Source organism: Vigna radiata, chromosome 2 (assembly GCF_000741045.1).
Source record: "Vigna radiata var. radiata cultivar VC1973A chromosome 2, Vradiata_ver6, whole genome shotgun sequence".
NCBI classification, from domain to species: Eukaryota; Viridiplantae; Streptophyta; class Magnoliopsida; order Fabales; family Fabaceae; genus Vigna; species Vigna radiata.
In genome coordinates, this window is record NC_028352.1 from 5,632,581 (window position 1) to 5,644,822 (window position 12,242).

General features: G+C 32.5%; 1 protein-coding gene across 1 annotated transcript; it reads left to right on the forward strand.

Annotated features, from left to right (window-relative positions):
- Positions 1-9,611: 9,611 nt before the first annotated feature.
- LOC106776022 (dof zinc finger protein DOF2.1) lies at positions 9,612-12,007 on the forward strand. Its single transcript, XM_014663320.2, has 2 exons — positions 9,612-10,226; positions 10,663-12,007. Exons 1-2 carry the CDS (start codon positions 10,200-10,202, stop codon positions 11,536-11,538), a joined length of 903 nt encoding a protein of 300 aa, XP_014518806.1. The 5' UTR covers positions 9,612-10,199; the 3' UTR covers positions 11,539-12,007.
- Positions 12,008-12,242: the final 235 nt, after the last annotated feature.

Here is a 12,242-nt window from a genome sequence, read left to right on the forward strand (position 1 = left end):
ATTATTATTAAGAAACAAATCAGAGCAATCAAAAGATGTAGACGAAACAATCAAAAATAGTATTTCAAGTCAAAAAAAGATTCATTTGATACATTTTTTATAACTTAGAGACCAAAGATTTACATTTTTAAAAACGAGAACTAAACTGAACTTTCGCTTATAACTTAGACAGCAAAAAGAAATTTAAACCTAAAAAGTATAAGATGTTAGGATAAAATTTTATTTTTCGAAATTACATGGCTCAAAATGAAAAAAAAAACATAAAAGAAGAAAAAAAAAAGAGATATGTGGTTGTTGGAATTGGATTGTGAAATAGATTCTTTGCTTGAGAAGAGAGGAGAAGTGAGTGTGGGTCCCACCCAGCAACAGGGTCCAAGATTTGACAGTGCTATATTCTATTATTCTATGATATGGTGTTTGTTTACTCATTCATCTAAAATTAGTGCATTTCACACTCTCTTTTTCTTCTTTCTTTCTTTCTCTATAATCAACTTACTACTATCGATCTATTATTCACTGTTCTTTGCTTCTTCCTCGTAAACTTCAATATTCCTCTTTCAAGCCGCATTTTCCATGCCACGTGTTCAAATCACACACACCTGTCATCTTCGTTGGGTCCCACCTCACACCGACCATAACCTTAAAAATCACTTTCCTCGCCGCGCGTAATTTGGCTTCCAACACGCGATTGATTATTCTTAGTTCACACACATTATCAATGTGAAAACAATATATATCATACGAATAAATATTATTTAAGCACCAATTTTTATAAGTTTATAAAAATGAGTATAAAAAAAAAAATCCAAACTAATTATTTCAAATTTTCTTGAAGCGGAGGAATTAATTTTGTGCATCAAGTCTTACATGTTATTAAATACCTAAAAAATAGAGAACAATGAAACAAAAGATGAATGTGATAACGAATACTCTCACTTCTGATTAATTGAGATAATACTAGTCATTAGGTCATTGTATTTAAAATATTTTTTCTTAAAAGTTTAGAATTTTTTCATGGTTTTATTTTTATAAAATGTTTAGTTGGATTGAAAAAAAGAAGTACATTTATTAATATTGATTTGTGAGAATATCGAAATTTAGGAAATTATTTTAGTTGAAGGTTGAATGAATAAATATTTATCTTGAAACAATCTTTTCATTCTCTCGGAAAATAAGAATTTATTTTTGAAACTTCATTTTTAATATTTTAATTTCAAAATTTTAAGATAGTATAATGTATAATTAATTATTATTCATGTGATGATAGACTCAAAGCAGTAGATTCATTACTGATTGAATTATTTATGAGAAGGTTTAAATTTTACTTATTATTGGCCTGTTAGTTACAAAAAGAATTAAAAGATCACGTTATTAAAGGTTGAAAAGAGGAGCAAATTTATAAGACGAAAAAAATCAAGAGAAATCAATATAAAAAGACTTAGGAAGTTGAGAAAAAACAAATCACATTTTTCAATACTCTAACAGAGCACATTTTTATCTTTTGGTTAGAATGTTTACATCCATTAAAAAAGTGAAATGAGAAAATTGTAATGAATTACAAAGTTTTTCTATATAAGTTGAACTCAAAATCAGTTTAAAAAGTGGTATGATGACAAAATCGGTTTAGCCTCCTTCGCTAGGAATTAGCCGCCACCTCGACACCATTTGCAAAGCTTCCGTCGTCCTCCAATACTGACACCACCAATAGTGACTTCTTTGGTAACGTTAGGAAGGTCCAATTAACGATTTTGTCATGCCACCTATTTTGGTTTATGTACCACCTTGAACACTCCTTGCACTCATCTTTCACTGTTAAACACTCATCATCACAAGAAATTTGCGTATTACCAGTAACATATATAATATCGACGACTTCTAGACTTTCGGTAAAAGTGCGTTACCGACGGTCAAAAAGAGAATCAGTGGCGACCATGGTAAAATAATATTACCAACGGTCAAGAAGAGCTTAGCGAGGGGTGTGTGGCCTTCGGTAAGATGCTTAACACATTAAACTAAGTGATTGGGGGTATTCATGGAGGTCATCCCCAAATTACCCAAGTTTCCGAAATCCCTCTCTCCCTAACACTTTTGTTGCACTTGCCCTCTCTCCCCTCTCTCCCTAAGCCTTCAATGTCGCCCTAGAAACTACTCCACGTTAGCTCATTACACATCCTCCAACGTCAGCGCTCGCATCTTCTCACTGTTGCGTAAACGTGAGCCATTTTCCCCATCTTACTAATGCTTATAAGGTTTTGTTTCTCCTTGTTTGTTTCAATTTTATTAGTGTAATTTGGGTGCTGATAATGTTTACTGGCTCAAGAGAGAACAGAACATTCTTTTGTTTTAAAAGTGGACTTTCTGTACTGATTTTGGAACCGGTATAAAAATTTCAAATAATTTTTATACTTGCAACTTTTATATCGATTTGAGAACCGATATAAAAAGTTTTTTTAACTAGTGTAAAAAGACTTTTCTAATTAGTGTATCGTACAACTTTACTATAGCCATTTTCATTACAAATCGTTAGTGTCTAGTTCAATATTTTGACTTTCCAATGCTTTCGTCCGATTAGTTGTTGTCACTACTATCATGTTCGTGCATTGACGTTGCTGCTACGAAACCATTATGGAAGTCATTGTCCCCAAATTCCTTACGACAATGAACGATCATGCTTAATAACCACCAATACAAAAAAGAGATATTCGTTGATTTTTTAGAGCATATTACATCGGTTTTTGAACAAAAGTGATGTAATAAGTGCAAGACATATTACATCGATGTTAAAAACTGATGTAATGTCATATAAATATAACCTCAGTTTAGAGCAACCAGCCTTAATAAAGAAAGAATCATTATCAGAGAAGGAGATATTGCATCACTTAATGTTACAATCAATGTAATATGACAGGAGACCTTAAAAATCTCATATGTTTATTTTTCTAAACTTTTCTTCTTTTCATTTTGGTTAAAGTGTGATTTAACATAATGTTATGTGCCCACTAATATTTAGAGCAATATTTCAAATTTTATATTATGTTTTTACTCTCTCTTGATTGCTACTATGTTTTAGTTTATGCCATTTCATATCCAAATAATGAAACTCTTTGCTTATAGGATTTTTTTTCACATGTTCACTCTGTGAACAAAGCAACATAACAATTTTAGCAAGAGATGAAGAATACAACACTGACATATAGAAAGAAGAATTAGCAAACTTTTAAGGTGTTCTCAAAAGAAAAAAATAAGCATAAATCTAAGGGAATAATCACTATTCTAAAATCTCAAAATCTTTTAAAGGAACAATTAGTCTCTTAAAATCTCAAAATCAAGTAAGGGAGAAAACAAACTCCTAAAATCTTGCTAAAGGAGCAATCAATCTTCTAGAATCTCAAAATCTGCTAAGGGAGCAATCAGTCTCCTAGAATCAAAATTTTCTAATGGAGTAATTAGTCTCCTAGAATAGAAATTTGATAAGAGAGAAACTAATATCCTAAAATTGAAATCTACTAAGAAAGTAATCAATATCTTAATTTCATGACCCATTAAAGAAAAGTGTAATATCCTAATGATTTCGAAAAAGTAAATAAATCTTTAAAGCAAGCACCTGCAATTTCTAAATATAGTGCAGGAAGCAAATACTCTTCTAAGGAATAAAGAAGAACTCCTAAAATTTGATGTGAGCAACCAGTCTCAAGGAATAAAAAAAAGCAAAAACTCGACGGGAGCGAGGCTCCTAAGGAATAAAGAAGAATTCGACAAAGAGTCATCTAGTCTATTAAGGAATAAAAAAATGGGCAAAATACAATGGAGCAAATAAGCTCTTAAAATAGAAAAAAAAAGAAAGTATTAATTTGCATATTTGATGGGAATAATAATAAATTTCTAAGTTTAGAAGTGCTTTACAATTTTTCAGCTACAAAATTATGTGTTTAGTTCTTGCATTTTTTAATATATGCTTTAGACCATTGTAAAATAGAAATCATGATAACAAGCAACATTATCACTATTCTCACGAGGTAATATAGATTATACATCCAAAGTTTTTCATAAAGTAACACAAGAACGAAATTACATGAATTTTATTCTGACAAAGCGAATGGGAAGAAAAAACATTGTCCAGAGCTAACCATTTAAAATCTGGTCATCAACAACTTCTTTCAAGGGATCTAAAGTCGAAAAGTCTATATCAGGAAACACGATTTTTGCTTGGTAAAACAAACAACGTTAAATCCATCCTTGAAATAACATTGAGCTATAGACATTTTATATTGAGCATTACAAATTGTAAAATGTGATATTAAGATCGTCATGCATCCTGGTAGTTCTTTTTAGAGCCTAAATATTTTTTAGGTTCATAATAAGATATATATTATTTGAGTCAATTATTAAAACTATCTAACTTTACGCTCTGAAAAGATAAAGAAAAAAGGACTATGTGATGATAAACCTAAATGTTAGATAATAATAAGGATATGTTAATAATACATTTTTCTAGTCTTACATTCTTAAAAACATGTTAAAAGGTTACATAATTATAGATTTAATACCAATCATTGACATGGTAGCTATTAAATAATTTTAAAAAATTAGGTGATAAAGACAAGATATTAAAAAGTAAAAATAATAGAAATAACATTATAAAAAATAAAAAAACTCAAAAAACCATACACAACCAATATAAAAAAAGACCTGAAAAACCGAAAAAGACATGCCACATTTATAAATGCTCTAACTAATTGTATTTTTATTTTTGACTAAAACAACAATAATAAAAATATTTTAAATTCAAAACTTCTTCATACTTTTATTCTTAAAAGATATTTAAGATAAATAAAGGAATAACATGTATTAAAATGGTAAAAAAATGCTAAGAAAAACGAAAAGTGTAAATTAAATATATAAATCTTATGATTACTCCTTAAATAAGTAGATTTTCTTGACTATTCACGTGACTAGCAGAAGTTGTTGTAATAATCACCAAACCAATCATAAATTACTGCCATGATTAAAAAATTAACCAAAAGAAGCGAAATATGGGAAGCAAAGCATAACCTGCGCTACATACGCTGCGAAACTAACACGTGTCAACATAGCCAGAACAATCTTAACGCATAAGTTACTGTTCACTCTCTGATTTGATGTCAGGTAAGGAAATATGATATTAACGGAAGAAGGATAAATTAATTTTGCATTATTTATATTTCAAAAGTATAAAGATTAAAGTTAGAAAACAGTTAAAAACATTTGATCTTTCAAACATGATTAGAAAAGTAATTTTAATATCATAGATTAATTATCATAAAATAGTTAAAAAAAAAAATAGTTCACATTCAAAAGAAAGTATGATGCATATCGAATTTCTAGAATATTTCTTTGGCATTCTGTGCAGAACAAGAAATAGTTTGTACTATTTCCAACATGCTCGGTATTTCCAAAAATGAGGCGCAATGACTTAAAGCAAATTTCAAATAGTATTCCCTCTTCAACAAAACATCGGAAACGGAACTCATTTTTTTCCGTTATCGACCCTTTTTCCTTCCTTAAAGAACTCTAACATTATTCATTCAACAAAGTGATAGAATAAGGAAACAGTACTATATATATATATATATATATATATATATCACCAATAAAAAACCAAATTTTATAAATAAAAGGTTAAGGGTGAATTAATAATAAGATTTGATGTAAAACTTACAACATAATGGAACATTTAATAGACATCACCAAACATAACACTGTATTATTACTGTTAAATTTTCCCAACAAACAAAACAGACTCTTTGAGGTGTAAAATTATGAGTAAAAACAATGCAAATTAACGACTTTTTACATCGATGACTAATAGTCCAACATCATTATTTATTGTTACGAACCAAGAACGCGTTGTAATTGGCAAACATTGTTGTCTTTTTTGGTTCATTGGCTAGTTCAACGAAATTGTATGATCCCACTTTCCAATTTGAAGTCTTCACAATCTTGCTTTATGTGATTGTGTTGATTAATTAATTTATTTAAAATTATGTTGGAATTATGTAACGAAGGCATCACATCGTATAGTTGTTAATAATGTTTATTAAACACGAAGGAGCACACAAAATGAGATGACATATCAACCTCAACCATAGAGACAAAGATTCTGCGCGGAAGAAAGAAGTGGGAACACCAACCAGATTCTTTTCTTCACAGAAATGCTAATACAAACAACGTTACCGTATGTGTTGTGTGACAAGGGAGTGTTTGGGCACAGTTTCCCATCACTCACTTTTACTTTTTTTTGCCCTCGGTGTTTCCTTTGACTGTATAAATTTGACCAGTCAACCAACATGACTGATCCCTATGATGTTCATGCCTCATTGCCCCACCTACAATCCATGGCCCACCACATTTTTCTTTAATTATTTTTCTCAAATATCCATTGCTCAACACACACATGTTCATTTCAATCACCACATGATAACATATATTATTACTATATAGTATATATAATATATATATATATTCTTCTCTTTTTCCTTTCAATCTATGGTTACTTTGAATACTAGCTAGCAAGGGACTCTTGTAAGGTTACATAGGGTGCACTCAAAGCTAAATTTGTATGGGATCCAAAGGATGTGGCAAAGTGGGATTAATCATTGTTTGTTAATTTTTTTCAACAAAGTGATAATGACACTATGAATTATAGTTAGTATATTATACTATTTTTCCACCAGCTGCCTCTCCCAAGAATCTGATACCAATTGCTACGGAGACATTACACCCAATTTAGCAACAAATCACACCGTATACAACGTACTAGCACCACATAATTGGCCCATTCTTCTACTTTTTTCTTTCCTCTTTTGAGTGGGGATATATATATAATCTATAGATTCTTATGTTATGTAGCAAAGTTTTTGAAAACGGTGTGCTAGTGTGATTTGTATATTAGCATCAAGCCTCTTTGGGTGTTTCAAGTTACAACTATGTGATTCTATTCTATTCACTCATTTAATAAATGTAACAAAATTATACTATAATTTTGAACCTAATACTCATATATAGATTATTTAAAGGAAAATGATATTTTAACACAAGTTTTTTGACACTATTTTGATATTGCACACGTGTCAAAATGTGGTTGGACGATTTCAAATTAAAAAAAAAACTTTGGTTTTTTTCTTTCAAATATGCCCTTACTTCATTTTTTTTTAATTTGAAATCGTCCAACCACATTTTGACACGTGTGCAGTGTCAAAATAGTGTCAAAAATTTGTGTTAAAATATCATTTTCCTTATTTAAATTTTAAACCTTTTAGTCATACTAATTTATTGTTGTTCTGATGTTAAATTCGTTGAAATAATATTTTTATAATCATAAATTATATGAGACTATTAGGTGTATGAAAAGAATTGTAATTATAATTAACTTGGAATAGTTATAATTCAACAAAACTTATATGGTTATATGTGTGTTTCTCTTTTAACTATTATGCGGGATATGGACATAATAGCTATGATTGTTAGGTTAGCAATCAGTTCATGTTGGTGTTAATTGTTGTAACTAAAGAGAAAGAAATGATTCATGTAAACCAGTGATTAAATATTTATAAAATGCAATGATGATCGTTAACTTTTCCCTAATCATTTTAAGAACGGTTGTGGAAAAAAAAAAGTGGCTCTTTTTTCCACCAGCTAAGCGACAAAACGCCATGTGTGAGGAAATGAATCTTATTAATCTGCAGATTGATTAAAGAAAGCAAGAAGACGAAAAAGAATCATTCTATTCTGCATTGTCAAATATTGGTAACTATTATTCAATCATTCCCTGTAATATATTTGGCGGTTCAGATGAATCTTCGAGTCTGTTGTTTTTCTAAATTAATCGTGTTGCTTACGGTTGGAAAAACACTGACTAATAGTGCAGTATTTACAAGAATTTGCCCTAGCTAGTGTGTGTATATGTAAATAAAGTAAAAAAAATGTTGTATAACTGAGCATCTTTTTATCTCTAATTATACTACTTTTATCGGATTTTTACATGGATAAATTTAGATTGGTTAATTCTTAATTATCTTATTAATCTTTCATGTTGATTAGTTAAGGAAATCTTACTTTCAACATAAACCCTAGTCAGCTGTTGAACTAAACTAAAACATGAACAGTATGTAATTTTTAATGAAAGTATTGAAGATGAAACCTTGTTTAATTTTCTTTTACTTACTGAGATGTTTATTCAGATGTATGGATACAAAATGTCCATTCAGATCGAGCACGATTCTACAGTGAATGTCATGATCGCAACAAGATGAATCGATGAGTGAATGTGGTCTAAGAATCCACATGGATAGATATTCCAACAAACGCACAAGCGGGATAAGACATGATGACAGTGGTTAGCAATGTAAAAAGATACCTCAATTGCATGGTGTTTATTTTTCTCATTTACAGTGATGAGTGCTGGTGTTTTTCTCAAATCATTAACAGAAAAAGTGTTGTTCTATAATAAAAACCGAGAATTTAGCATATTGATTATGTTAAAAACATGTTACACTAAAGATGAGAAGAAGAAGAAGAGTATTAATTAATTTTGGTAAAGTATTTGAAGTGTTATAATAGGAAATAATTGTAATGCGTGTGGAGTGAGAAGGAAAAGAAAGGGCATGCAGGAGGAATTGCATCAATCCAATAAGTGGGAGTTGAGTAAGACAAGTCAGTGACTGTGTTTCAGATTATTATTGATCATCATCAGGAAGAGGGACCACAAGCACCAAAACTGAAGGCCCAAGTGACCCCAAAACAGGTAAAGCAAAAATTGACTCATGAATATGGAGTGAGTGAGTTAGTGAATGAGTGAGTGAGTGGTGACAGTAGTACTTGTTAGGTGTCAAGAATCAACCAATAGCTTTCAGCCACCAATATAACGTGTTAATTCCCTTCCCTCTATCTATCTGTCTTTACGTTACTGTTATTTGTATATATATACACATATATATACATATATACATAGTTTTCTTCAAACAAAAAAACATTATGCAGAGTTACACAGCTACAGAATGTTTGAAGTATAGTTGATTGATAATATGAGTTAAAAAGTTGAGATTTTGTGATGTGGGGATGGAAGAAGAGGGATGGAATGTGAATAATGGGAAGGAAGAATTTTGGAGTTTGAAGAGGAAATGGAAAAGAAAGGAATGAAGGGAGGAAAAAGACGAAGGAAGGATGAAGATGAAAATAGAGATCCTCTGTCACTGTCATTAGTGTCCCCTTGCCTGTCCCCAACATCATTACAAATCCACATCACCCGGACATTCAACAAACGACGACAATCCTTCCCTTCCATCAATTTCAATTAATAATATCTTCTTCCTGCTACACCCTCTTGGTCCCACTTCATCATACTTACACACATACCAAACAAAATCCTTTTTTTTTTCATTACAACAAACCCTTCTTCATTTAATTTATTGCTCTCTTTTCTTTACTTGAAAAGAACAAATGGGTTTAGATTAGATTAGATGGAAGGAATGATTAAAATTAAAAAAAAGAAGACGAACATAGGGACGCGGGAGGACGAGGTTTTGTGTTTGGGGGCTGAGAAGATCGCAGAGGTTTTGGTTTTTTTATTTTGTTTTTGGTGTTTGGATTTTGTTAAGGTGGTGAGAGAGAGAGAGTGGTGGATGTGTGGGGACCTATGATGAGGTGGGGTCCATGAATAGTTGCATCCACGCGAGAGAGGGACCTTGTATGTTGGGTTTATGTTTATGTTTCTTTTTGTTTTTGTGTTTTTTTTGGTTCGTATGAAACCGTTGCAGAACAGAATTGGGTAAGTAAGGAAGTGAGAATGCACTAGAATTTTCTTTCTATCTTAATGCTTTCTCTGCGTGCAAGCCAACCTCATCCATCATCGTGTACGGCAAAAAACATCATTGCATTAAACTCCCTTCTCTCTCTTCTCTTTCTCTCTCTTGGGATTGCTTGTGGGGTGCTTTATATATAACCAGTCCTATACAGGTTTCTATTACCTCACTTTGCATGGTCTCTCTTCTATACTTATCTTTCTCCACTTTCCCTTCTCTCTCAACTACTCTCATACACACACAAACACACCAAACTGCATACCCACATACACAATCTACCAAAAGCTCTAACCTTTTGAGTTCTTTAGTTGAGTTAAACTCGTCGTTTGGATCAGGAGTGCATATATTTTCTTTGTATGGATGGATCCTTCTACTGGACAACACCAGGTAAATATAAAACAACGTATTTTAATTGTGTCTTTCGTGGCTTCTTTTTGTCTGGTTTTGGGTTTTGAATTTTTAGTTCATACTTGAGATCAGTTTGGAACAGAGAACAAGACAGTTATCTTGGTTTGTGATTGGTTTTGTTTTTATATTTAACATTTTTTATAGGAAACTTCTGTCCTCCCTCGTATTTCTAAACCATATACTTTACTATTCATGGTGTTTTCCATGTAATTGATATGTCTCTCGAGCTGAAAAGTAAGGAAAAAATTCCCTTTGAATGCAATAAAGTACAAAATTTGGAAGTTTAAATTAAGCCTTTGTATGCATGTTACCATGGAGTCAAATTGGATTGAGGATTAGTTGGTCAGTGGTTGGGTTTCATTTGACATGTGTGAGTTGGTTAATTTGGATGTTTTTTGTGTTTTGTTTGTTGCAGCAAATGTCTAACCAGTCATTGGAGAACATGTTGGCATGTTCAAAAGCACAGCAGGAGAGGAAGCCAAGGCCTCAGCCAGAACAAGCTCTAAAGTGTCCCAGATGTGACTCCACCAACACCAAATTTTGTTACTACAACAATTACAGCCTTTCCCAGCCAAGGTACTTCTGCAAGTCTTGCAGAAGATATTGGACCAAAGGAGGAACACTGAGGAATGTTCCAGTGGGAGGAGGGTGCAGGAAGAACAAGAGGTCATCATCATCATCTTCATCTTCAAAGAGAATCCAAGATCAAGGATTCACACCCAATCCAAACAACCCACTCACTGGTTTTCCTTCCTTGTCTTATGACTCCAGCGACCTCACTCTTGCACTAGCAAGGCTGCAAAAGCAGTCATGTGGGCAATTGGGTTATGATGAGCATGACTTTTCAATTTTGGGGAATCCCACAAGCACCCCATGTGATATCCTTGGCAACCCTGGAATGCACCACTCTTCCACGAACCCAGGTTTCTTGGATTCTCTTAGAAGTGGGTTCCTTGGAACACAAAGCAATGTTCAGAATCTGTACTATGGATATGGGAATGGGGACATGGGGGAGGTGGACAATGGCAATGCTTGTGGTAATGGGGTTAGTGGAGAGATGCTGCTGCCTTATGATCAAGAAATGAGTGTTGCCACCACCCAAGCAGTCACAGTCACCACCATGAAACAAGAACTTTGCAATGCAAGAGAGCAAAGTGAGAGTAGGGTGTTGTGGGGTTTCCCATGGCAACTCAATGGAGACACCAACATGGCTGAGCTTGACTCAGGAAGGGCTAACTGGAATGCTCTCACCTCATCTTGGCATGGACTTCTCAATAGTCCTCTAATGTAGACACAATCATCAAGCTAAGACACTGATAATTAATTCCTTAAGTGTTTGATGAAAAAGAAAAAAAGAAAAAAAATCAGTCTAATTAGGACTTTCAATCCTCTCGAGTGCTGAGGTTAATAGGGGTTTGGTTGATTCCCTTGAATCATCTTCTTTTACTTTCTTTCTTGTTGTTTTCTTTTTCTCCTTTTTGCTCCTTAAATTGTCAAATTTTTTGTACTACTATCCTTTAATTGGTGAATAGACTAATGAAATTTCAGAGGTTGTTTGCTAACCAAGTCAATGAAGTTGGAGAGAAGTAGATATAGAGCATCAATCATCATTTCCTTATTTGACAGATGAGAGAGAGAGAAAGAGAGAAGCAGGGAGCCTGAGAGTGATGTTTCATGGTTTAATGCAGAACTACTCTCTGAACAGTTAGAATCATTTTCTTTCAGGAGCTTTGAATTTATAATTAGTGATAGTTTCGAGATATTCTTCTACGATTGCATCTTATTCTCACCAGGTAGATTCTTAGAACATGTTTGTACTGACTACTGACTGCTATTGCTGAAATGCAGTATTAAATTAAATTAAGTGGTTACCATAGTTCCATTGTATATATGTTATGACATGATAGTGGAGCTGAATCAGGTGATGAGAATTTTAGAATAGAAATTTCAGTGAAGCATCTGCGCCAACTTCGGTGAGGATTTTGTCTCTCTCTT